We start from the raw sequence: 27,431 nt of genomic DNA, 5'->3' as shown, positions 1-27,431 counted from the left end.
GGCTCACCCTGTTCACCTAGGATGATCTCATCTCAAGATCCTTGATCGCGACTGTAAAGACTCTGTTCCTAAATAAGGTCACATCCTGAGCTACTGGGGCCTAGGACTTGGACACATCTTCAGAGGACCACAGGTCAATGACTACAGGCTGGCAGGAATGGGGGTCCTTACCCGAAGCCACCTACCGCAAGGACACGGCACAGTCAGAACTTGAGCCCACATCCATCTAACTCGAGGCCCGCGCTCTTGACCACTTCTGACGGTGCTTGTTCTCCCTGCAAGGCAGGGATGCTCAGAGGAGGCCCAATCCCAACACTTTGCTTCCCTTAATTATGTCACTGCCCACCTGAGAGCCACCAGCGGTAGGCATGACAACACTTTCCTCTCCAAGTAAGGTCCCTATTGTCTCCTTGTGTTGGTCTGGAAAGTTCCTTGACAGAACAATGTCCCTACAAGGAACAATTTTGTGAGGACAGTAAGGGAAAAGCTGCAGAAAGCAAGGGGGTAGGGCCTGGGATTTGGAGCTTTTACAACTAGGACTATGGCCAGCTTTCTTATGACAGTAGCTCTCCCATTGACCATTTCTGTTTTTTTAAAATATGGTCATTTTGTGTTGGCCAAAAGATTCCTGGTACAACCGATCTGGGAAATTCTGGAGACCCCTTGCTACCCTCTCAGCAGCACATCCCTTTAGGAATTAACTCTCTATTCCAAGATCATAAACCTCAGGCCAAGGGACCAGCCCGTGGCTCACTCGGGAGAGTGTGGTGCTGACAACACCAAGGCCACGGGTTCAGATCCCTATATAGGGATGGCCAGTTAGCTCACTTGGGAGAGCCTGGTGCTGACAACACCAAGTCAAGGATTAAGATCCCCTTACTGGTCATCTTTTAAAAAAAAATAAAAAGTAAATCTCAGGCCATCAGAGCCAGGCGGGAATATCAACAGGGCGTTCCGAAGCGTAATGCCGCTCTCATGCAGCAACGTCTACACAGCTCCAACTCACTGCTGCTCTGACAAATGCCAGCCCAGTGCTGGCAGTGCTTCTGATTTTTTAAGAGAGATGGAAATTTTTATGAATTTTTATGTAAATCTTCCCAATTTTTAAATGATGGCAATTAATTCCAAAAAAATTATTTTAAACACTAGGTTAAATAAACAAAACCATCATGGAGCTAAATCTGGCCCAAGAACCACCAATTTCTGCTCAAGAGTCACCAACAAGGGCCAGGATATGGTGCCTTCGCTGAGTTAGTCCCCTGCTCCAAACTGTCTTAGTCTCTTAAGTGCTGCCAGCTGGACTGGGGGCCAGGGGGGCCAAGCAGGTGGGTGGGAATGCCGGTGAGAAAAAGCAGGAAGAAGTGGGCGCAAAGGAGGGGATGTCCCTGTGCATCAAAGGAAGTTGGAAAAGCAGTGAAGAAGAGGCAAGATGAAGTGATAAAAGTTGGTGGTCAGAGACAGCAGGATGCTTTCAGTAGCCGTCCACTTTAATGTTGATTAAAAAGTCAGGGGGTGGGGCCAGGCCCCTGGCGCACTCGGGAGAGTGCGGTGCTGGGAGTGCAGCAGCGCTCCCACCGCGGGTTCGGATCCTATATAGGGATGGCCAGTGCGCTCACTGGCTGAGCGCGGTGTGGCCGGTCTCAAAAAAAAAAAAAGTCAGGGGGTGGCCAAGGGGGTGGGGGCAGGGGTAGCAGCGGCCATTGTCAGAGATGGTGACACTGCCAAGGCTGATAACAGGCATGGAGGGGAAGACAGGGACCCAGGTGCCACCATTAGGAACACAGAGGAAAAACTGGTAGGGGGTTGTAGATACCATGTGCTTCCAGGGAGCTGGGGTCTTTCAAGGATGAGGAAGTAGAGATGGTTTGGAAGTGGCAAAGTACAGAAAGAAAGACACTATTCCAGCCCCAGACCATCAAGAGTGGGGGCAGTGGAGGAAAACAGAGCTTCCCTTGAGGAGTGCAGGGAGACATGTTTGCAGGAGACAGACACCTCTGCAGTGAGAGGTGGAGAGAGCTTCCTGCGAAGAGCTTGAGAACGTTGGAGAGTTTGCTAATGTCAGTGAGCTTCAGAAAGCACAGGCGAGGGTTCGTGAGGACAGGCCGGGGGGATCTGGGGTCAGGGGTGGGTGTAGGGAGCAGCGTGGAGGCGAGTGTCCATGTGGTGAGCGTTGCCATGGATGTTGGCTTTGAACTGCACTTCACTTTGCTTGTATTTTACTTCTCTGCCCCATCCTCCACGGCTTATAAGCTCTTTGAGGGCAGGGACAATATGTTCTATCTATTTTATACTGACTACCTTCTGTCTGGTGACTGTTCCCATTCCTATGATCAGATCAGAGTTTAGCTTAAAGCTGGGAAGTGTCCAACACGATTGGTGCCTTTCTAGTTAAAGCCCAGATGCTGACAGGTTTCCAATTTGCAAGTCTGGGCTTATCTACGAGGGCTGGAGATCTGCTCGGAGGGGTCCTGCCATGTTGGGATAAGGGTGGGTAAGATGCCCCTGTGACCACAGGGGAAAGTTCAGGAAAAGGGCAAACAATGCCAACTAATCAAAGTTAGAGAGTGAGACAAAAAATAAATTTCAACACAGAATTGCTTTGCAAGTATTGACAGAACTGACAGACTAACTGGTCTGACCCCCTTCCCCTGCCCCTTGGCAACTTTACCAGAAAAATGGCGGCTGTAGTGAATTTGCTGTCTGCAATCACACTGGACAGGAAGAAAGGACTTGTACCTGCAAGCCAAAGTACATCGGAGATGGGTTCACCTGCCGTGGCAACATCTACCAGGTAACATGAGACACGTTTCCATAAGTAAACTCTATTTCCTTAACTATGACAAGAATCCAGGTAACTAAGGAATATGCGAGAGCTCTGTAAAATGTAAAAGTCTATAACTTTACAATAGCAATGTGAAAGGCTATTTTTATATAAATTGGCAAATTTTGTCTACCCATGGGAATTCGTTTGACCTGGAAAAGAGTACAATGTAGTGATTAAGATCAACCGATGATTCTGGTGTCAGAAACATCTGGATTTGAATTCAGTTCTGCGAGTTTGCAACGTTGTGACTTTGGGGGTATTACATAACCTGTGTATCAGTTTGCTAACCTGTAAAAAATAATAATAATGGTACCAAGCCCCTCAGGTTGTTATAAGAATTAAATGAGATGATGTGTGTAAAAGACACAGAGTGCACAATAACTCAAAGGCCTGGATTGCTGTTGGAGTGTGTGTGTGTGTGTGTGTGTGTGTGTGTGTGTGTGTGTGTGTGTGTGTGTGTGTGCACGCAAGCCTATACTGGGCACAGAGGATGAGACAATATGATACTTGCAGATTTCTACCTATGAGAAAGTAAATATCCTGTTATTTGGTTTAAAGAGGGACTGGAGCATTTTGGCTGGTCAAATATTCTTGTTAATAGAGTAACCAAATTGCCATAAACCTATAGTTGATTTAAAATATTGAACTTTTAAAAATTCTGTTAAAGCTCAGGTGCTTCTGAAAATGAATGAACCTTATTGTCTGATAAATGAGATGGCAATTCCAGTAAAGTTTTGGAACTCGTGCTGAGTTCACATGGTCATTCTGAACATCACTTGTAAGCATATAGGAAAGACTTAGAAAAGGCCCATTGTTGCAGATTTCCAGTTGAAGAAATGGCAGATACTCATGACCTTAGAAAAATCATCCTGCAACAACCCTGTCTTGTTCTTGTATATAATTCACAGTCATTAAGCCAAACTACCCTGTCTTTGTTTGCAGGAGCTTCCCAGGAACCCAAAAACTTCCCAGTATTTCTTCCAGTTGCAGGTGAGAATATGCGTGACTGTCTAGCAATAAGAGCTCGGTCTCCAGCCAGATACAGGATAAACCTGTAGCCTCCAGAGTTGGTGAGGGTAGAAATAAGTCTGGGACTCTGGATTTCTGGAATTTTCTACATAAGAATGTAGTATATGAAAAAACTCCGTTACATCAGCAGAGAAAAGAAGCATTACTGGGGCAACTAGTTTGATCTTTCTGTGCATCATACATCTGAATAAGTTCCAGACATATTGAAGAATAAACTATTAAAAACTAGAAGAATAAAATCATTAAAACCTAGAAGAAAAATAAATAACCATAGTAACCATATGATCTTAGAATTGCAAGAAGACAATTATAACAGTTAAGTAAATCATCTTTTTTTTATATTTGTATCATCCCAATTACGTAAAATACTAATATACAGAAGAGACGTTGGAAAAGTGAAAATAATAGGAGTTGTTCTACGTGGTGGGATTATGGGAGTAGTTATTTTCTTCTTTATGCTGTATTTTCAAAATCTTCAATACAATCAGCATGTGTTAATTTTATAATCAGAAAAAAACAAACCATGATTTCAAGGGCAGTGAACCTGCAATTTATTTGAATCCAAGACCAAAACGCAGGTATCCCCATCCAGTTTCTGCTCTGCTCTGCCCCATCAGCTCTCCCTGGTATTTGTATAAGCCCCTGCCTGTATTTATGTTATTTGTGAATTTATTTAACAGTATCTGAGTCAAGTAAGTGACGCATTGGCCCCGCCTTCTTTCCTGCAGGAGCATTCCATGAAAGAACTGGTGGGCCCAGGCCCCTTCACCGTGTTTGCGCCTTTATCTGCAGCCTTCGATGAGGAAGCTCAGGTAAGCATGAGACAATGGGCAGGGGGAGGAGGTTTGGGGCTAAAACACAGTCTTTGGGCCTCACTCTGGAACCAACACTGAAGATGTTTCAGGCAAGAAATTGAGGATCAGGTGGAGCTGACCAGCAAAAGAAGGGGCTGCCTCTCAGCACAGGGACCTTTGTCAGGTAGATTTGGGGTAGCCACTGGCCAGAGATCTTCTAAAGAACATTCCTAACAGGATAAGGGGTTAGAGAAAAGATTAACAGTTCTGAAGTGATCCAAACTTCCCAGCGACAAAATAAAGGGGAGATTGGGGGGAGGCAGATGCTGAATTAAAGGGATTTAAATAGGTCTTTTCTTGCAGGACTTATCAGAGTCTTTACTGTTCTAATATTCATTGGGGCTCATCATGCTGGATTACCCATTAATAATAATAATAATAGCTAACATAATAGCTAAGAATACCAGACGCTGTTCTGAGTGCCTGGCCTAGATGAACTCATTTGGTCCTCACAACAACCCTGTGAGCTGAGTGCTATTATTATGCCCATTTTACAGTTGAGAACATTGAGGGAAGTAGCTTTCCTGAGGTCACATGACTAGCAAGTGGTGGAGTAAGGACTCGAACCTTGGTCTGTGCTCTTAACCACTACACACACTGCCTCTCTATGCACATACTTTGGGTACCAGCAAAGCAGGAGCACAAAAATAATTTTTAGAAGTATTTGAAATTTGATAATTCAAAAAAAGGTCATCAAAGGAGTTATCATAAAACAATGAGAACTTTGTGGGTTTTTTATGACACTTCCTTTATGGTTAACATTGTTTGTATTTTGAATTCCAAATGGAGATACGTCATGATCTTTTCCAGTACAAAAGGTTTAAATCCGGCCCTGGTATCTCTCCAAAAGGGGGGTATACTATGCAGTGTTTTCCAGCATACTGCACGGGAAAATTTGTCTTTCGAGAAACATCTTACGGAACTTGGGGTCCTTGCAACAAGGGTTGCGAAATGCTGGACTAGAGGAAGTCCACGTTTCCTTCCACTCTGAGATTCTGTAATAGAGGCAGGAAAGGAACTAGGGCCACTTTCTCCTGTAACCCTGAGCACAGACCAACTCTGACTGCCCACGTCCCAGAGTCTGGGTGGAGAGAGACGTGGGTGGACCGGGGGGAGGGACAGTACGGAGGGAAGGAGAGCAAAAGAGAAGGTGGCAGCACAAGGCTGCCTCTGGGAGAACCCTCTGATCTCCTATTACAGATTAAAGACTGGGCCAAACAGGGCCTCATGCCCCAGGTTCTTCGGTATCACGTGATCGCCTGCCACCAGCTGCTTCTGGAAAACCTGAAATTGGCCCCAAATGTTACTTCCCTCCAAGGGGAGCCAATTGTCATCTCCGTCTCTCAGGTGAGAGAGGCCTCCTCAGGTCATCTGTCTGCTGCTTAGAGTAATGCCAGTAATAATAGTAACTAATGTATGTTGAGTGATTTCTGTATGCAGGACTATTCGAAGTATTTGATATGTACTAACCCATTTAATCTGCAAAATAACCTCATGATACAGATACTGTTATTATCCCCAGTTTCTGAATAAGGAAACTGAGCTCAGAGAAGTTAAGTAACTTGTCCAAGGTCACACAGCAAATAAATATTAGAGCTGGAACTGAAACTCCAAAAGTAGGGCAGCTCCAGGTGGTCAATAAAACTGCTTTTGACATCATTGGTCAGAAGTTGAAGAGGGATGAATGCTTTTAATTAAAGCCAGCTGACCATGCTGGTCCTGTCCCTCCCAACATAAAAACAAATGGTGGCTGTAGAATTCATTGCAAAGAGAAGAAAGTGTGTGTTGGGGGGTGGGGGGTGGAGAACAAATATGAAAGAGAAGTCAATTTTGAGCTGCTTGTTTATGTCATATTTGCAAACCACAGTGAAATGGTTGTTTTGATTGACTGTATATTATTTGCTATTAACTTCTCCAGGTGGAAATTACATTCTTGTCTCAATTTTCTTTCTATAATCATAATTTTAAAAATGTGCTCAGTTTACTCGTATCTACAAATTTCGCACCTGATGATTTAACATGTTGGTGAAGCGTTCTATGAGAAGATTTTGTGTCTATTTCTCTTTGTGCTCATTTCTCTTTTTCTTTTTTGGTTGATTTCAGGACACTGTGTATATAAATAACAAAGCTAAGATCATATCCAGTGATATTATCAGTACTAATGGGGTCATCCATATCATAGACAAATTGCTGTCTCCACAAAACTTGCTGATCACCCCCAAAGATGCCTCTGGAAGGATTCTGGTAGGTAAACTCACCATCGTACTCTCAGTATGGAGTGACTCAATACATTATCATCTCAATTCTGATTTTGAGGCATTATTCTGAAACATTTTAATTTTGCTGCTTCAATCTCGAGCTATCACTAAAAGCCTAGTACACATTATCCTTCATAAGAAGTAAATACGTAAAAGTCTACTTTAAATCAATAAGTGGACTTTATAAGTTTTTCTTTTGGGTGGTCTTGCATAGATTTGGAAGATGGAAAAGATAAGATACATAGATATGTAGATACATACATAGAAACATAGAGATAGATACATAAATACATAGATACATAGACAGATACAGAGAGAGAGAATCACAAAAACTAAACCTGGAGTAAAACTCCTTCTCAATTGACAGAAAAGATCATTTTAACTTTTATTGTTCTTTATTAGTATCAGTCAAGATTCTTTATTGCAGACCACAGAATCCACTATACTTAGCTTACACAAAAAGGAGTTTCTTAAGATATTAGGTACATCATCATATCTCTTGTAAGGCCAGAGCATAATATAGATGTTAAACACCTGGGAACAAAGCAGCCCAAGGATGCCTGCAAAGGGAGGACAGCTAACCTCACCACAGGGCTATTCTGGCTGTAACTGCCATGCCATTGCCACCTGTCTCCAGCCTCACCACCTAGGATACTAGAGACTAGACAGCAGATGCCTCCACTATTGTGTTTGCCAGGTCTGAGCTCCCTGCTGGCAGCCGCTACCACTTCACATTGTTTCTTTCCACCAACGAGTCCTGCACAAGTGCTTCTGCTTGGTGGACCCTATATCACATATGGGGCTCCAGCTGCAAGGGAGTCTGGGAGAATGGAATGCTTAGCCTTCCATCCTCTGTAATTCAGAAAACACAGGGAGAACAGAGCTAGAGTGGGTGCTGATGAGCCACTCTGCAGTACCTGCCATGTTATTTCACCTTTATTTTGTTCAGTTGAGCCTTTGTTAAGGTACTTTGTGAACTGTACAAGGAAAGGTTCCATGCCCGTTCTTATTATATTTGCAGCAAAATCTTACGACAGTGGCAGTAAACCATGGCTACATCAAATTTAGCAACTTAATACAGGTAAAAACCTACGGGGAAAGTTGACTGGGGATAACCTGCCTAAAGGAGCTTTGTTTTGTTGTGTCTTGTTATTGTTTTGTTGTGTTTTTGCATCAGCAAGCTGCGTGGGATGTGTGTGGAAAATCCTAATTTTTTGCACAACAAAGTCATTCTCTGCCTCTATTCTCAAAATGTTGTGTGGTTTGTTGAGCTATATAATGTGCATTGGCTGAGTTAGAAATTGAAGTATTTGAGGCTGAAGAGAGGGAAAGAAATTGGGATGTGCCATTCCCTGCACTGGGTGCTTCACATCAGGAATCATCAACTCCATTATCAAGATGGGAAAACTGGGGTGGACAGTTGGGGAACCTTTGCCTGTGAGACAGGTAGAAATTGGATTTAAAACCAGATCTTTTTGACTTCAGAGACTGTTCCCACGAATCAAGTAGAAACTTCTTGTTCAAACAAAAGACTGCTGAGGAGAATTGGGGAGGAGCAGGCCCAGGGTCCTCCTGAGGCTCCCCTACCCCCGACCCTGAGCAGTTCCTGAAGAGGTCTAAGACCGCCAGAGTCCCCCATAGTATAGTCTATAAATCTCTGTGTTAGACCAGCAATTCCCAAAATGCTCTAGGTCTCAGACTCTCTGGGGAGATTTATAGAAATGAGGATTTCAAGGTATTGAAAATGAGACTCTCCAAGGATGTTACAGTCAAGTAATCTTTGCCCACCTACTCACCCCAAAATTTTATTGTCACCCCACACCTGTGCATCAGGGTCTGGTTGAACACAGTCTTTTAGAGCAAGTTAGCAAACCTCTCTGAGGCTTGATAAAAGGGGATAATAAAGCCTACTTCATAGGGTATTTCAAAAATAAAGGAAAAAAGTCTATATGATGCACCAGGTTATGGAAGACTCTCAAAATGATCCCACAATTCATTCCACAATTTTGGGGGGGGACATGTGATCTAGGAGTCTTATAAATATACATGAGTATCTTAATGTCATACAGGTTCCACTTTTTAAAATGAAATGAGAAAAATGCTAAGCCAGTCTTCCAGAAATTAAGATATTTGGGCAGGAGTACTATCAAAGAAAAAAAAATACTAAAGTTTATTTTCCTATTAACAAAAGCCCAGAATTTGACTTTCTGATTTGCTTTCTAAGGGAATGAGGGTCAGAAAGGCTGGAGTGTGACAGCCTCTAATTTCTGGCTGTGTCACCCTTGAGCCATCCGGAGTCCCTGTAAACCATGGGGTGGGGCACGGAGGGGAATCCTGAGAGAGAGCCTCGGCCCACGTGGCTGGCCTCGCTGCACGGCTGTGCTCGCACTGGCCAGGGGCTGACTCCCTGTGTTGCAGGACTCGGGCTTGATGAGCGTCATCAGTGATCCTATCCACACCCCGGTCACTGTCTTCTGGCCCACGGACCAAGCCCTCCAAGCCCTACCGCCTGACCAACAAGATTTCCTGTTCAATCGAGACAACAAGGACAAGCTGAAGGAGTATTTGAAGTTCCACGTGATCCGAGATGCCAAGGTATTTTGTTTAAACACAGAAATGAGCGCAGGGATGTCCCTGGGGATGATAAAATCCAGCACGCAGACATGGTGACCCAGGAACTGTCAGGTGACCCCATCTCCACAGTGGGAAGGAGGCCTCAGCGTCACCTGCCCCACTGTGTCCTCTTCCAACTGGCCGTGGTTCGTTGACCCCTGCAGGACACCGTGCCTGGTTTTGTTTCTGGACCTGCCGTTGTTATTTCCTCTTGTACAGCAGAACAGCCTTGCTCTTTCCTAGTTCACTTGGCAAAATAGCTGCTGACAACAGTTCCAACTTTCTCCAGATGGACTCTCCTAATTCCAGAATCTTTAGGCAGCTGACTGTTTAGTCCAGCTTCAGTTTTCACCCTCTAACCAATCAAATGCATCAGAGAAGCAAGACCGTGCAGGAACACAGCTGCCACCCTGAGTCCTCTCAGGATTCACGTTTCTCCCCAAGACAGACAAGATCCAGTCCAAGAACATCAAATGCCCGAACTTCGGTTCATTCATATTGCCTGGATTCATTTCCTGCGGCTGCGGTAACAAATTACCACAAACCATGAGGATTAAACAACAGCAGTTTATCCTCCGTAGTAAACAGTTCTGGAGGCTAGACAACGGAAATCAAGGTGCTCTCGAGGTTGTTCCTTCTGGAGCTTCTGAAGGAGAATCTGTCCCATGCTTCTCTCCTCACTTCTGCTGGTTGCTGGAAACCCTTGGTGGTCCTTGGCTTGTAGGTGCATCCTCCGATCTCTGTCTCCATTGTCACATGGCCATCTTCTCCCTGTGTGTTTCTGTGTCTTCCCATGGCTTTCTCTTATTTCTTCTTCTTTTAAGGACACCATTCATATTGGATTGAGAGCCCACCCTACTCCAGGATTACATACCTCATCCCAACTAATTACATTTGCAATGACCTTATTTCCAAATAAGGTCACATTCTGAGGTTCTAGAGATCAGAACTTCAACATAACTTTTGGGGAGGCACAATTCAGCCCAGGACAGCACCCAAGGTCATTTCTCAGCCTAACCCACTCATTCATTCATTGGCTTTGTACACCAGGACAGTATCTTCTGTGGACTCCCCAGTGGAGATGGGGGATGGAAGGGAAATTGAACCCAGGCCAGCTGGTCGAGACTTTACCTCCAGAAGGAATTTCCACACTCCTAGAAGGCCCATGGCTACTCTTCATTTTGATGATATCTACAGTCATGTTAAAGCTGGGATTATAACTTGTGGGAAAACTTGCATCTGAATTTGGTTGATTGGTAAATCTCCTTCGAGCCTTTCTTCAGCCCAAGTGTGGGGTGTTAATGTTGCACCTTGGCTCCTATAGGTTCTAGCTGTGGATCTCCCCAGATCTGTTGCCTGGAAGACCCTGCAAGGTTCAGAGCTGAGTGTGAAGTGTGGAGCTGGCAGTGACATCGTAAGTGACATCACAGGGGGTGGGGGAGGGAGGATTAGAAACACCTAATGGCAAGCCATTCCCCAACCACTGCCCCTTCAAGGAGATGTTCATTTTTGTCCTCTGCTGACAGCAAGCTTGCCTTCAGAGGTGTTTTCTCTGAAAGTACTTAAGTCGATACAAAAACCTGATGGATTCTGGCCAACCCAAGACCTCATAGCAGGTGGCAAGAAGCCTCTTGCACTTGTGGAGAGCAACTTCCGGTTGACTTTTTTCTTTTTTTCATACAGCATTTATTTTCCAGTGTGATACCCTTCCCTGAAGCAGGAAAGTACACTGTCACTTCTTTCCCTTCCTCCCAGCCCCACTGTGGCCTCACCTCCAGCCCTCTCAGCAGTCAGAGCTAGCTCTGGGCTACACCTACCTAGATCAGCCAACAGGAAGAAGGTTTGCAATTTTCACCTTCACTGGCTTGTTCCTGAATGTCTGCATTCCCATAATTTCATATGGCGAATGGATCTGATAGGATTAGTTCAACTGTATATAATCAATAACCCAAAATGACAGTGGCTTAAATATATAAGGATCTATTCTCTCTTGCAAAAGAAATCTGAAGGTAGCTGATCCAGAACCAGTATGCTGGCTCAATGGGGGAGCTCCTTCTGCCTTTCTGCTCTGCAGCACATGGTTCCTACCTCAAAGTCACCTCAAGATCCAACATGGCTGCTGGAGATCCAGCCATCCTGTCCACTTTCCAGGCAGTAGAAAGGAGCAAGAGCAAAGGGGTGCATCTCCCAGCTGAGTTATTCCCTTCAAGAAGACTTCCAGCAAGTCCCACACAACATCCTGCTTGCACCTTCTAACCAGAATCTCTTTGGTGTTTGGATTGGAATTGCATTGAATTTATAACTGAATTTGAGGAGTGTTAGCATCTTTTCATTCCAGCTTCTGCAGAGTTCTCCCAATCTACTTACACCCTTGAGATCATCTGGAATATCTCCATAGACCAAAGTGGACACCTGTCAAAGAAGAATGCCCACTGCTCGTTCTGTGTGCTAGTAGAGCTTTCAGAGCACTTCACAATATAGTGTTTAGTTTGACGTGTGTAACAGCCCTAGGCATTAGGAATCATTAACTCTATCTGGTGAAAAAAATTTGAACATCAGAGAAGTACAGTGTCTTGGTCCGTTTCTGTTGTTTGTAACAAAATAAATGGAAGTGGGTGATATATAAAGAAAATGAAATGTATTGCTTACAGTTTCCAAGGCTGGGAAGTCCAAAGTCCAGGGAAGACATTTGGTGAAGGCTTTGGTGTTGGTGACAGTGATAGAAGGGTATCACATTGGGAAAATGGCAGAGAGAGGGCAAGAGGACAACTTCCTCATTCAGTGACTTGCCCATGGTCACACCGTGCGCACGTGCACGTGCAAGACTTGAACAACAGTTTTCTGGTGTTCTTTCCACTGAATTATCTCCATTCCATCGATAGATGCTGAGATTTATCTTTTGTCTTCTCATGGAACTTTCTAAAAGCATTTTACATCTTGGAAGAAGAATGTATCCCTCAACTTACTAGCTGGATGATTTGGGGAACAGAAGCCATAGGATCATCACAAGCATTCAATGAAATGATGTATCTAAAGCCCAGCTCAGACTATGCCTGGTACATGTGGAAAAAAGAAGTTGTTATTTTCATTACAAAGTCCATCCCTTGTATATCCTGGAAAGAAAGTTGAGCCAGGCACTCTGCTAGGTGCTGGCACTAAATAAGAAAACTCAGTTACTGCATGAAGTGGCCATGTCAGCAAAGTTCATCCTGAACCACAGCGAGGTCCTCCCTGCACTGTCCTGTCACCCCACTGCCAACGTCCCTACTTTGGTAGAGGCAGTATTGTGTTGCAGAGGAGCCAAGAGGGCAGGCCCCAAGGCTAACAGCCTGGGTGTGAACGCCTGCACCACCACCTGCTGGGCAAGTCATTTAACCTCTCACTGCCTCAGTTTCCTCATCTGCAAATGAGTACAAATAATAGAAGCTACAATTGCTGATGAGGAAACTGAGGCAGTGAGAGGATTAAAAGAACTTATACAGGTAAAGAACAGTAGCTGGTACATAATAAATAGTGAGCGTTTGATAAATATATTCAGTTCTCCCTGAGTCTTTCAGGTGCTGGCCACATTTTATGGCCTGGGAAGAAGAGAAGCCTGATAGGGATTGTTAATTGTCTCTCTCTCTCTCTCTCTCTCTCTCTCTCTCTCTCTCTCTCTCTCTCTCTCTCTCTCTCTCAGGGCGAACTCTTTCTAAATGGCCAAACATGCAGAATTGTGGAGCGGGAGCTGTTGTTTGACCTAGGCATAGCCTATGGCATTGACTGTCTGCTGATCGATCCCACCCTGGGGGGCCGCTGTGACACTTTCACTACTTTCAGTGTCTCGGTCAGTCCCAAAAACAACACTGTCTTAAGAAAACCTTGGGCCAAAGAACAGCCATTGTGATCCTGCATGGACCCTGTTGTGAAACCACTGAAGTCTGGTCCTCAGTGAGACCAGGACCCAAGAGATCTGAGGGCCCAGCGATGGAGTTCTCCAGACCCAGAATCAGCAAGCGTCTACTTAGCCCTACACGGCCTCAGACATTCTTGTTTATCCATCCATCTGCTATTCCTGTGTGCCAGCTATCCTACCACTCGTTTTCAAATTCATCCATCTACTCAGTCATTTGCTCATTCATTCAACAAACATTGTTGAGCTTGTGCCAGAGTAGACCATATAAATTGCCATATCGGACAGTTTGGGGCCTACAAAATGGCAGTTTTATATGGTCAGTCCAATATTTTATGCCAGCCACTTTCATTTACCCATTCATTCATTTGACAACATTGATTGAACTTTTGTCTTGGGCACTACACCTTGTGAAACATTTTATCATCCACCCATTCATCTATCCGATACCACTTATTGAGCACCACCTTTGAGCCAGCCATTCTGCTCAATGCTCATCTTACCCCCACAATAATCCAATACTGGAAGTAGTTACCATCCACTCTGTTGTGTAGATTTGAAAACTGAGATTCAAAGAGGTGAGACTTTACAAGGCAAAGTTTGTTACCAGTTGGCGTCAGTATCTGGCATCTCACAGGCATTCAATAAATATCCCAAACTTCAGGATAACAGCCAAAGTAGGAGCAAACCAATTGTCCTTTCTGCTATACAGCTTATGGCCTTTTTACTTTCCAAAGTATATTCACACATGTTTTTTCAGTTAATTATTTTATTTCACCAGTCCCCTGAAGATCAAATAGCAGCAAGAATTATTATCCCTACTTTATAGGTCATAAAACTAAGGATCAAAGAGTATAAATGATTGGCCAACAGTATCAAAGTTAATTTAAAATGGAACTGACAGGTGCATCCACATTTTCCATTGCTACCACTGTATGCCTGTATACACTGCCCTGGTCCAGCTCTCTGTAAAAGGGGACGTTTCCCCTCAAAGAACTAAACCAAAGAGTTGACGGCCAAGACAGACCTTCAGAAATCTCCACAGCAAAGTGCCACAGTGTTTGTTTTTATATTCTTGATCATAGCCAGAATCTTTATCAAGATTTATTAAGTTCTTAATCAACCTATCCAGGTATTAACCAGGGACACTTCCTTGTGTTTTCCAACATTCTTGATTTTTAACTGTTACTTTCCTTGCATACTAGGGGGACTGTGGGAGCTGTGTCAGTACTCCCAGCTGCCCAAGGTGGAGTAAACCAAAGGTAACTATGAATGCAAGAATAACATTTGGAGAGCCATAGTTTTGTTTCATTATCAGACTTCAGTTTTCTGGTATGTGTATTTGCATGTCTGTCTGTGGGTATGTTGCATGAGGGTACTTTTAAAAGTTCATGGAAAAATAGAATTAAAAAATAATCTGAATCTTTCCATGAGCTTTTTAAAATCCTCATATAAATGTAATTTATGTCATTCTTTTAACAACCAAGTCAATGGGATGAGAGATGAACATTCTCAGCCCAAGATATCAAACGACTACCCATCTTCTAGGAACAGTCTGGAACAGTCTAGAACAGCCATGGGATTATAGACCTAGAAAGGACTTCAAAGATAATTATAACTATAAGAGTAATAGCTATATATTGTTGGCTGCTGTTCATGTCTCAGGCTCCGTGCTAGGCCCTTTGTATATTCATTATACCTATTCCTCATTATAACACTCATCGGAGGCTATTATTACTTCCACTTTACTTATGAGAAAATGAGTCTCAGAGAGGGGAAGCAATCAGCCTAAGGCCACAGCTTGTAAGGAGCAGAGCTAGGATTAAAGCCCAGAAAGCAGCATACAGTAACATTTAAGCCAATGAAATTTGGCATCCACAGCTATGGGTGTCAACTTCCAGTAACCTTTGGCAAGTTACATGATCTCTCAGTTTTGCCTCTGTAAAGTGGAACCAATCAACAATTCTGTATTCAGTTATTAGGAAAATCAAATTTTCATATGTGTGTACATTTAAGTGCCCAGCACATAGTAAGTGCTCATCAACTATTGTTTTTTAATATTCATTCCAAAGTTAAGCTCTTTCTACTGTACTAGTAAAACCTATAACCAAAACACATCTACAAAACAAAATGGAACACACATGCTACTTGCTGAAGATGCCTGGGCCTTGCCACACACCCCTTCGGTGATCGGGAGCTGTCTCTCATCCACGCCCTCCCCAGGCAACCGGGACGTTTGCAAGCAACTCTAAGTGTCAGGAAGTCCTTCCTCTACTCTGGGGAGAAATCTTCCCTAGGAATCTAGCTCTGCCCCCTTCCCAGCCCAACCAACCCAATCCCAATCCAGGTATCTCCACCATTGTTCTATTGATTTCCCTAAGAATTGGCTAAAAATAATAACAATAATAAAGCTCTTGCCCCTTGACGGTCCCATTTTCGACTTGGGCAGTACCGGGATTCTCCACCAGGGGGAGGACTAGCGCCCCAGGCCCCAGCCCGCGCGTAGCAGGCGCTGGGTTCATCCACTCTCTTCCTTTAGGGTGTGAAGCAGACGTGTCTCTACAACCTGCCGTTCAGGAGGAGCGTGCAAGGCTGCCGGCAGCAGTGCGTCCTGGTGATACAGCTCCCCAGGTGCTGCAAGGGCTACTTCGGGCGAGACTGCCAGGGTGAGGGCGCCTCTTCCCGCCCCACGATTCTAAAAGGACTGCACGCTCCCTGCACAGCATTTGCAAGGACCAGAATTATAGAGATGGGGGGCAACACCGCTACTGACCATTCCCAGACCCCAAAACCATCACTCTGAAGAGTTGTGTATCTTCCTTTTTAATTCTTTCATTCGACATATTCTGGGTTTTATTTTTTTTTCTGAGTGGAGATTCTGGTGTGCATAAATGCTAATTGTGTGTCTGCTTTTTTGCTTAACATTAGAGCATAGGCATCTCCCGTGGTGCTAAAAACACCACATTTCGTTTTTGACGTGCTGCAACGTCCAAGATACTGATAAGCACATGAGTTTAAATGCATCCGATATGCCTCTGCCCTGGCAGGTGATGTACTGACACTGTAAGTGTGGGCCATAATTTCCTGAAACCCCCCGTTATAGGATGTATAGCGATGTCCCCCCTCCCTCACCTCACAGGGAAAGGCTCCTTGCCGAAGGGCATTTGGGCCCATCCTGAAACCCCTGTGTTGGATACAATTTCTAGCCAATAACACATCAAGAGCGGCGGCCTGACAAATGCTTTCACGGCACTTCTGATCTGCCACACGTTGTCCTGAGCAGGCACGTTATTGAGGGCTAGTTCCCAACCGTATCAATACATTTAATCCTGGCGACAAACCCTAGGGAATAGATTCCGTTGTTGTCCCCATTTAATAGATGAGAAAACAGAGGCACAGAGAGGATAAGAAGTGAGCCCAAGGTGCCACAGTCTGTCTGCAGAAGCCATGGTTTTTACCACCACACGTAGTCCATTCACTGTAATCCACATTCTGGGCTGAGAGTCCTCGCGGTCACCAGCCTCCACCCTCCATCACTAAAGTGTGGACCATTCATAAAACCAGTGTCATCCCTTATATTTGTTCAGCACTTAATAGTTTCGAGAGCTGTGTCATTGTACCTCATTTGATCCTCACAACAACAAAGTGGTCTAGGTCAAGAGCAGGCTCTCTGTTGTCATCATCAGCAGCAGCACCATTCAGAGCTAAGAAAACTAAAGCTCAGAGCAAGTTTGTTGCTCAGCCCAGATCTACACAAATCCAGGGGTCCTGATTTACACAGTTCAGTGTATCGCCCTGCTGAGGGAGAATCATACCAGATACATTTAAGCACATGTCCCATTGGCCAGTGGCTTGCCCTAAATGTCCATTGACACCCAGGCCCTTGGCCCCCATGGGCTAATGGATGTCAGAATCCACAGCACATTTGCAAAGGTGCTGAGCCGCTCTGGGTCAGGGGACTGTTGCGTCACTGCTGTTTCATCTCTTCCAGCCTGCCCTGGAGGACCGGATACCCCGTGTAATAACCGGGGTGTCTGCCTGGATCAGTACTCATCCACAGGAGAGTGTAAATGCAACATTGGCTTCAATGGGACGGCGTGTGAGCTGTGCTGGCCGGGGAGATTTGGACCTGATTGTCAGCGTATGTGGCACCACTTCATTGTGCTAGAGCCTGGTGGTTAGCTGTGTGCTCCCTGTCCTCATCCATACCTTCCACCTAACCTGGGAGCATCCTTCCTCCCCTTTCTCCCAGCCACCCACCTCCCAACCACTTGCCCTATGTGTTTTTCCCTCCTTGGATGTTCCCCACTTTCCATCTCTGAAGGAGCCTCACCTCTAGAAATATAAACTCATCCCCGGCAGCCACCAAGGCAAGCTGTGGCTGAACAACATTCATTCATTCAGTCATTCAACCAACATGTATTTATTGAGACCTTATTAATATTGATAGCTAACTTTTATTGAGTGCCTACTATATGCCAGACATATATGTTTTATCATTTAATTGTCATAATAACTCTCTGAGGACAGTTCTGTTATTATCCCCAATTAGCTAATGAAGAAACCAAGGTACAAAGAGGTTAAGAAATTTGCTCAAGAGCCAGGAGTTGTTCTAAAGTCTACGGATACAGTGGGGTTGGGGGAGGGGTGTGGACAAAATTCCATCTCTCAAAGAGCTTGCAGAAACGAAAATAATTATAAACGCTATAAATATAGAGAATCAGGTAAAGGGATCAAGAATAAAAGGAGGCACTGTTTTGGTGGGGGAAGTTCTTAAGATTTTTGTTGTTTGTTTATTTTTTTAGCTCCAACTTAGAAGTAAGGACATATGGTGTTTCTCTTTCTGTACCTGGCTTATTTCACTTAACATAATCTTCTCTAAGTTCATCCATGTTGCAGTGAATGCCAGAATTTCAACTTTTTTTTTCTGACGTAGTAGTATTCCATTGTGTATATACCACATTTTCCTTATCCAGTCATCTGACAATGGACATTTAGGTTGGTTCCAATTCTTGGCTATTGTAAGTAGAACTGCGATAAACATGGGAGTGCAGGTGTCCCTTCGACATGATGATTTCCATTGCTTTGGGTACATACCCAGCAGTGGGATTGCTGGATCATATGGCAGTTCTATCTGTAGTTGAGGAACCTCCCTACTGTTTTCCATAATGACTGCACTAATTTACAGTCCCACCAACAGTGTAGGAGGATTCTCATTTCTCCACATCCTCACCAGCATTTGTTATTCTCTTTTTGACAATGGCCAGTCTCACTGGGGTAAGATGTTATCTCAGTGTGGTTTTGATTTGCTTTTCCCTGATGATTAGGGATGTTCAGTATTTTTTCAAGTATCTGTTGGCCATTTATATGTTTTCCTTAGAGAAATGCCTATTCAGCTCCTTTGGCCATTTTTAATCAGGTTACTTGTTTTTTTACTGTTGTTTGAGTTCCTTGTTTGTTTTGGATATTAATCCCTTGCTGGATAAATAGTTTTCAAATATTTTCTCCTATTCTGTAGGTTGTGTTTTCACTCTGTTAGTTGTTTCTTTTGCTATGCAAATGCTTTTTAGTTTGATATAATCCCATTTGTTTATTTTTTCTTTTGTTGCCTGTGCTTTGGGGGACTTATTCACAAAATCTTTGCCCAGTCCTACTTCCTGAAGTGTTTCCCTATGTTCTCTATTAGAAGTTTTATTTTTTCAGGTCTTATATGTAAGTCTTTACTCCATTTTGAGTTGATTTTGGTATATGGTGAGAGGTACAGGTCTAGTTTCATTCTTCTACATAGGGATGTCCAGTTTTCCCAGCACCATTTATTGAAGAGGCAGTCTTTTCCCCAATGTATGTTTTTGTTGCCTTTGTCAAAGATCAGTTGGCTGTAAGTATGTGGGTTGATTTCTGGGTTCTTTATGCTGTTCCATTGGTCTGAGTGTCTGTTTTTATGCCAGTACCATCCTGTTTTGGTTACTATAGCTCTGTAGTATAATTTGAAGTCAAGTAGTGTTATGCTCTGGCTTTTTTTTTTTTTTTTTTTCTCTTCAGGATTGCTTTGGCTATTCAGGGTCTTTTGTTGCTCTCCATAAATGTTAGGATTGTTTTTTCTATTTCTGTAAAGAATGTCATTGCTATTTTGCTGGGGATTGCATTGAATCTGTAGATTGCTTTGGGTAGAATGAACATTTTCACAGTGTTTACTCATCCAATCTAAGACCATGGAATGTCTTTCCATCTTTTTGTGTGGAGGCATTGTTTTAGAAGACATCTCACACGGGGACTATTTGAGTAGAGACCTAACAGAGGTGAGCAGACCAATCTAACTTTTAACAATGGTAGAAATGGCTATTGAGCACTCAAAATGTGTGACTGAGAAATTGAATTTTTAATTTTAACTAGTTTAAATAGCCACATGTAGCAAGTGGCTATTATACTGGAAAGCGCAGACCAGAAGAATGGCTTTCTTGGAGGAGAGGAATGGCTTTCTTGGATGGGACATGAGTAGGTGCAAAAACCCTGCAGCAGGCATGGGCTTGGCATGCAAGGAACAGCATGGTGGCCAGGGCAGCTGAGCAGCATGGGCAAACAAGAGAAAGAAAGGAAGGAAATGAAATCTGAAGGGGCCAGGTTGCATCTGAACTGCTGCATCTGTTCTAAGTGTGATGAGCAGGTGGTTGAGGATTGTGAACAGAGGAGTGTCACAAGCAGATTAAAAAGGATCATTCTAGGTGGGCTATGGAGGATATACTGTAGGAGAGCAAAGCAGAGGCAGGGCCACCTTTGAGAAACTGATGCAACAATCTAGGCAAGAGCTAGTGGCAGCTTGGGCTAGCATGGTAGTGCTGGAGGTGACTAGAAGGGTAGCACAGGTACATATTTTTTAAATTTTACTTTTAAATACATTTCTCATCAAGAGGCCTCAGACGAGGTTCTCTCCCTTATCTGTCCTATTGCATACCCCATGATACCCTCTGCTTCCGTGGTTATGACTTTTACAATTACATGTTCAACAGCTGGTTACTCCTAGAGTGTAAGCCCCATGAGAACAGAAGCCTTATCTCTAATGTATTCCCTTGTAACCTCATTGCCTAGTAGTGTCTGGCACTGAATAAGTTACTTTTTGAATGTTTGAATGAATGACTATGGTATAAACACGTCTCCTCCCACACTGAAAATGCACAGCCAACAGATGGTCAGTGAGCTGCTTGATTGGATTTGATCCCTGATCACTGCTTACTGATCACAGTCTAATTTGCTTTACAGCCTGTGGCTGCTCAGACCATGGACAGTGTGACGATGGAATCACGGGCTCCGGGCAGTGCCTCTGCGAAACGGGGTGGACAGGCCGCTTTTGTGACATTCAAGCAGGTCTGTCATGGGAGTGGCCAGCCACTGGCAGTCCCAGGCTGCAGTGGACCTGCCGAGAGCATCCAAGTGAGGTTGGGAGTGTGAGTGACACCTGAAAAAAATGACAAAACAGGCATTCCCTTTTCCACGTGGAAAAGATGATTTGGATCTGTGTCCCTGGGCCTCTGGAGGTTGGTGACTTGAAGGAAAACTAAATGAAAAGATTTAACTCAAGTCCAGGAAACCAGCATGTCATCCTGCACGATCGTAGAAGGGCCACCTCCAGCAGAGAGTCACGGGATCAGGCAGGGGCGGTGCCTCGTTATAGTGACTCTCGGGCCCAGCTGTGTACTGACACAGAGGCTGGGTGGTTTCAGAGAAAGTGCAGTCTTTGGAGTCCCCAGACCAGGATCTGACCCCTGATTCTGCTCCTTATTAGATGAGTGACCTTAGATATCCCACCCTCTCTGAGCCTTGACTTGGGGCACACCATAAGGGAGGACTGTGTGAGGGTTGGAGATCACGGTTTTGAAGTGCCCGGTGTATGCAGGTGCTCAAAAGCAGTAGCCGCCATTACCCTTGGCATTGTCATCCTTGACATAGTTTGATCCTTACTAAGCAGTCAGTTTTCTGAGGTCTCTCTTATACCCCAAAGCCATGTGTTCTGGAAGGTCTGAGATGTCAAAGTTGGATTATCCAATGTGAACCACTTTCATTTCATTCTCTCTGGGTCAGGGGCCATAACTAGGCTCTTCCTATGGGCTTTAGCAACCTGAAGTTTCAGGAACTTCAACAATATGAATAACTTCAGTTCTTCCTGCTCCCCACTCCTCCTAACTCCTCCCCAAACTCCCCATGGCCTCACGCTGCCTGTGAACACTGCAGCTCATCCAGCCACCAAAGCTCCAGACTTCTCCCAGCTCAGTGGTGCCCTCGGACAGCCATGGAACATCTCCTCCAATTTAACCATCTCCATCTGGAACCCCATGTCCTTAGGGCCAGAGAGCTAATCCCTGCTAGCAAGTATTGAGGTATAAAATGTTAATTAGTTGTTCCTAAAGGTAACATATTTGCATTTTTACCTGGATAGCATTGCAGAGATAATGTCTTAATAGAAAAGAGTAATTCTAGAATCTCAGAATCTCCAGGCTGGGAGAGAGCTTAGCAAATCATCCCATCCCTCTGCTCTGCAGGGCACTTAGGAAACACAGTGGCAGGCCAGAGAGAGAATCTCGGGAAAACTCCTGAGGTGTGTCCCAAGTCCTCCCACTGTGGGTCCTGGATGAATGGTGGTTCCTTTCTTTGCAGTTTTGCCCCCAGAGTGCACACCTCCTTGTTCTGCTCATGCCACCTGTAAGGAGAACAACACATGTGAGTGTAACCTGAACTATGAAGGTGACGGAATAACCTGCACAGGTGAGTCCCTTTGGTGCACACGTGAAATAGCAGCATGGCACAGGAGAGGAGCAGGCTTGTCCCAGAGCCTGTGCTCAATCCTGGGGTGGGGCCTCTTTGGCAATACCTACCCGCCTTGTGGCTCAGTTTCCTTAGTGGATTTGCTCATGTTTGATTTACCCATTCCAGATCATGGAGGTTTTTTGGGTTTTTTGTTTTTGTTTTTGTTTGGGGGGGGGGTTTTGTCTTTTTTTGTGTGGGTGTGACCGGTAAGGGGATCACAACCCTTGGTGCGGTGTCACCCACACCACACTCAGCCAGCAAGTGCACCGGCCATTCCTATATAGGATCCGAACCCGCAGCAGGAGCATCGCTGCGCTCCCAGCACTGCACTCTCCCGAGTGCGCCACGGGGCCGGCCCTCCAGATCATGGTTTTAAAATTACTTTGCAAACTAGGATGCACTATAATTTATAGTCTTGTTGTTGTGTTGTTTTAACTCTACAAGTAATCCAGTCTTCCAAAAATTCAGAAAATGTACTACACTATTCAAAAAACCAAGCTAAACCTACACGTAAACCTGTCACCACTCAGTTTGAACCACTGTGAACATGGCAATGTCTATCTGCAGTAGTTAGGATATAAGATCAGCCATACAAACACCCAAATGAGCAGGGGCATAAACAGGCCAATGCTTATTTCTGTCTCATATAACAGAAGTTGGGAGGGAGGCATCAGGGCTAACACAAAGTTTCTCTCTGAAAGGTAACTGGGGCCCAGGCTCCTTCTGTTTTGTTGCTCTGCCACCACTCACATGCCTGTCCCGAGATGACACTACCACAAGCACATCCCAGGCAGCAGGATGGGAAAGGAGGGAGGTGGCAAACCTCCTTCCCTTTAAGAACACAGCAACGAGCTGCTAAAATCACATCTGCTCCCATCCCATTGGCTGGACCCTCATCACCTGCCATGCCTGGCTGCAAGGGAGCCTGGGAAATGTAGTCTTTTGTTGGGCAACAATGAGCCCAGCTTAAAATCTGTTATTACAGAAAAAGGAGAGAATAGGTATTGGGGGAAAGTGAGCAGTCTCAGCCACAGGTATTTTCTAATGTTTTCACGAAAAAATACTCATATAGGGATATATACTTTCTTTACAAAAATTAGATCTTTCTCTACCCGTTGTTTTGTGATCTGCTACAAGGCAGCCCAGAAGTGGCTCAGAGCTCAACAATGGCAGCAAAGGCCCAAGTTCTCTCTTTCTACCCTGCCATCCTCAGGGCGAGGTGTTTGTCCTCATGTTTATACTATCAGAGTCTCAAGTGGCTGCCATGACTCTATGCATAAATGAAGGCAGGAGAAATCAGACAGCTTTCCAGCTTCTCCTGCATGTAGAGCTAATCTATTTGGGGGTTGAAATTTGGAGGATTGTGAAAACAAAGATCCTATGAGGTGGTACAACACAATGGGAGAGAATGGGCTTTGCAGCCAAGCCAACCTGGGTTTAAATCCCTACCACATTCTAGCTGTTTTACCTTTGTCAGGTCAGGTAAGCACTTTGAGCCTCAGTTTGTTCATCTGTAGAATGGGTGTAACAATGTCTGTCTCATAAGGTTCTCAGTATTGCACTAACCCACAAACATACACACACACACACACACACAGAGTCCTAACATTAAAAAGCCAAACTCATTCTGAAAACTACTACCAAAGCAGAGCCTAGAGGTATGTTACAAAGGGGGACAGAAGTGGACAGATGTGATCAGGCCTGATCTGTGAGGGTGTCACAAGGATACAGTGTTGCGAAGGCTAGCACAGAGGCTGCAGGGTGTGGGGAGAGAAAGCACCGACATGTGGTGCCATTTACTCCCCCAGTATCACTGTTGCTGGGTGACCCGTACCCCCAATCTGAAGCCCCAGTTACACAGACAGTGGTAAATTGAGCTTGCTCTCCCTGGCTCTTGCAGTTGTGGATTTTTGCAAACAGGACAACGGGGGCTGTGCGAAGGTCGCCAAGTGCTCCCAGAAGGGCACAGAAGTTTCCTGCAGCTGCCAGAAGGGCTACAAAGGGGACGGTCGCAGCTGCACAGAGATAGACCCATGTGCGAATGGCCTCAATGGGGGGTGCCATGAGCATGCCACCTGCAAGATGACTGGCCCGGTGAGTGGCTTTCCCCCAGGGGAATTTGGGAGCAGCCCCTTGTGCCTCGCTCAGCCTTGCCTCTCCACATGCTCTCCCATGCAGCCTCTGTCTAAGCTTCCTTCCCACCTCGATCTGTTTCTTGTTAAAAGTCAGTGCGCTAACCGCAGGGTGGTATCCTGGGCAGAAAAAGGACACTAGCGGAAAAACTGGCAAGATCCACATCATCTATTGTTTAGTTAATAGAAAGTTGCCGACGTTAGTTTCTTAGTTTTGACTCATGTACTGTGGTTATGTACGATGTTAACATTAGGGGAAACTGGGTGGGAGGTATAGGGGAACTCTCTCTGCTATCTTTGCAACTTTTCTATAAATGTAAAATTGTTCCAAATTTAAAAGTTATTGAAACAAAAAAAGTTGATAAGAAGTGGTGTACAGGTTTTGGCACTCACTCAGGTCTTTTTAGAATGGAAAGACGGTGCGAAATCATGTCTGTTGCTGGTTACAAATGTGGACTTAGTGTCAGACAGCCTCTGAGTCTTCTCTCCCGGACTTAACGAGCTCTGTGGTCCCACTGCTGGCTACTTACTCTCTCTGAGCCTCAGTTTCTCTATTTGTACAGTAGGCTTAATCATAGAGACATCACTGGGCTGTTACAGGGACTTTTCGTTTTGTTTGCGGGAGGAGGTTTTGGTGGCTAGCTGGTAACAGAGATCAAAACCCTGGACCTTGGTGTTATCAGCACCACGTTCTAACCAACTGAGCTAACCGGCCAGCCCTGTGTGGGGATTAAATGAGATCATTCATTGATTCATCCAGTGGCCACCTACAATGTGCTGTTCACAAGTGCCAGAGATACAGCAATAAAAGGACAGACAGAGGGCTGGCCAGTTAGCTCAGCTGGTTAGAGCGCCGCCTTGTAACACCAATGTCAAGGGTTTGGATCCCTGTACCATACCAGCCAGCTGCCAAAAAATAAATAAATAAAAATAAAAGGATGGACAAGGCCCTTGCTTTCCTGGAGCTTACGTCTGAGCAGAGGAAGGGGGCAATACTTAGTACAGGAATAAATGCACAAGATGCTTCCAGAGTGCGTGAAGCGCCGTGAAGAACACGGATCAAGCCAATGTGATAGAAGGGCCTGGGAGAGCTACCTTATGTACAGAGGTCAGGGAGGTGTCTCTGAGGAAGCGACATTTAAGCTGAGATGTAAAGGATGACAAGGTCTCATCATGAGCCTGTACAAAAGCGGGACATAGCAGTGTTTTGATTCCCACTGGACAGGAGAGGCACATTCTCTTGGTCCTTCTGAACACTATCTATCTGGATGGTGGTCCCCGTGGCACTTGGGGTCCTGAGGTCCTAGAGGGGGAGCTCTTTCATCTGTCCCACTGTCTCCCCGCAGGGCAAGCACAAGTGTGAATGTAAGAGTCACTACGTGGGAGATGGGCTGGACTGTGAGCCGGAGCAGCTACCCATTGACCGCTGCCTACAAGACAATGGGCAGTGCCACGCAGACGCCATCTGTGCCGACCTCCACTTCCAGGGTCAGTGCAACAAGGGGCTACTGGCCCAAGGCACCCTTTCTTCAGGCTTGGGGGAAGGGACCTGTGCGAGAGGAAGAAGAAGAACAAAACAAAATAAAACAGGGAGCAAAGAGCCCATGCACTGCCCAGACCCAGCGGAGGCAGCAGGCTTGTGCAGCAGAGGCCAGAGTAGGATCGGGCCTGGAGCTGTTAGACCAGGAGGGAGCTCAGAGCTTGTCCATCATGAATTTTCGCCATACTGGCTTTTCCTAAGCTCCTTAGTAACTCTTGCAACCCTTGATTGGAATTGAATCCAAAAAGCACAGCTTAGGGTATTAAATAGCAAAAAAATGCCTGTCACATGCAGAAGCAATTTCTTAGCATGGTTTGGTTGGCATATATGCCATTGGCTTCCAAGTGATTGGCTTGTAATAAACGCACAGGTAGAATAAAACTAAGAATCATGACACGCAAGAAAGTAAAAAGCCACGTAGAAGTGCAGAGGCACAGGTGCCAGACATCCTGAGACCCCGTGAAGGAAAGCCATAAAGGGCCCACAAACGTAGTCCTGAACCAAGGCAAAGAGGGACTTCAGTGATTCAGAAGGTGATTCAGGGACTGGCCAGTTAGCTCAGTTGGTTAGAGCACAGCCTTATAACACCAAGGTCACGGGTTTGGAACCCCATACAGGCCAGCTGCCAAAAAAAAAAAAGAAAAGAGAAAGTGATTCAGGGCATGCACATTATGGCCAAACTGTTTATGAGATGTCTCTGGCTGGGGTTGGGATTGTTTTTACAGATGTGGTCATTTTAGTGAGGCAGTTTTTACATGCCTTAATAATAAATACTGACTTAAAACCTGTTATATACCAAGGCCTGAGACACCTTAAATCCCTTCTGGGATGAGAGAGGATATATAAGCAGGGGAAATACATAGAATATGACATATATGACATCTGTTCTTGCAAGGAGATTTCCAATGTAGTTGAGGAAATTTTTAAATGAATAAGACAAGAAAAAGAAGTTAATAAGACAGAAGACGGGAGTTTATCTCGTGCTGATGGCGCAGCTGAAATGTGAGAGCAAGAAGAATCAGAGAATTGAAAACAAGAACTTGAAATGGGTATTCACATTCCCGTATTCAGAGCAGCATTATTCACAACAGATGAAAAGAGAAAACAACTAAAATGTTGATCAACAAATGACTGGATAAACAAAATGTGGTGTATCTATATGATGGAATATTATTCACAGTTGAATGAAATTATGGCACATGCTACAACATAGATGAACCTTGAAAACATGAAGTGAAAGAAGCCAGACACAAAAGGACAGATAGTGTGTGACTGCACCTGTCCAAGTACCTAGAAAGGGCAGATTCATAAAGACAGAAAGGAAAATACGAGGGTACTTTAAATTGTTCATGGAAAGATTCATATTATCTATTAATTCCATTTTTCCATGAACTTTTTGATGTACCCTTGTAGAGGTTACCAGAGGCTAGGGGAGGGAAGATTGGGGAGTTACTGTTTTATGGGTGTAGAGTTTCTGTTTGGGATGATGG

At 44.7% G+C, this 27,431-nt stretch overlaps 1 protein-coding gene across 1 annotated transcript in view; it reads left to right on the top strand.

Moving 5' to 3' along the window:
- Window positions 1-27,431, top strand: part of STAB2 (stabilin 2) — a gene marked incomplete at its 5' end in the record, with an annotated part of 97,374 nt that overhangs the window by 56,133 nt on the left and 13,810 nt on the right. The window contains 16 exons of the mRNA XM_008570288.1: window positions 2,672-2,791; window positions 3,767-3,814; window positions 4,582-4,665; window positions 5,908-6,054; window positions 6,811-6,951; window positions 7,987-8,046; window positions 9,384-9,560; window positions 10,903-10,992; window positions 13,258-13,404; window positions 14,676-14,732; window positions 16,010-16,136; window positions 17,462-17,611; window positions 20,728-20,832; window positions 22,120-22,227; window positions 24,170-24,363; window positions 25,748-25,889. Of these exons, the coding sequence (XP_008568510.1) occupies window positions 2,672-2,791; window positions 3,767-3,814; window positions 4,582-4,665; window positions 5,908-6,054; window positions 6,811-6,951; window positions 7,987-8,046; window positions 9,384-9,560; window positions 10,903-10,992; window positions 13,258-13,404; window positions 14,676-14,732; window positions 16,010-16,136; window positions 17,462-17,611; window positions 20,728-20,832; window positions 22,120-22,227; window positions 24,170-24,363; window positions 25,748-25,889 (1,897 nt within the window). The remainder of the gene's footprint in view (window positions 1-2,671; window positions 2,792-3,766; window positions 3,815-4,581; window positions 4,666-5,907; window positions 6,055-6,810; window positions 6,952-7,986; window positions 8,047-9,383; window positions 9,561-10,902; window positions 10,993-13,257; window positions 13,405-14,675; window positions 14,733-16,009; window positions 16,137-17,461; window positions 17,612-20,727; window positions 20,833-22,119; window positions 22,228-24,169; window positions 24,364-25,747; window positions 25,890-27,431) is intronic.

The sequence above is a fragment of the Galeopterus variegatus genome, unplaced genomic scaffold (assembly GCF_000696425.1).
Source record: "Galeopterus variegatus unplaced genomic scaffold, G_variegatus-3.0.2 Scaffold588, whole genome shotgun sequence".
Classification (NCBI taxonomy): Eukaryota; Metazoa; Chordata; class Mammalia; order Dermoptera; family Cynocephalidae; genus Galeopterus; species Galeopterus variegatus.
The sequence above is the reverse complement of the archived record's forward strand: the minus strand, read 5'-3'. Positions and strand labels throughout refer to the sequence as shown.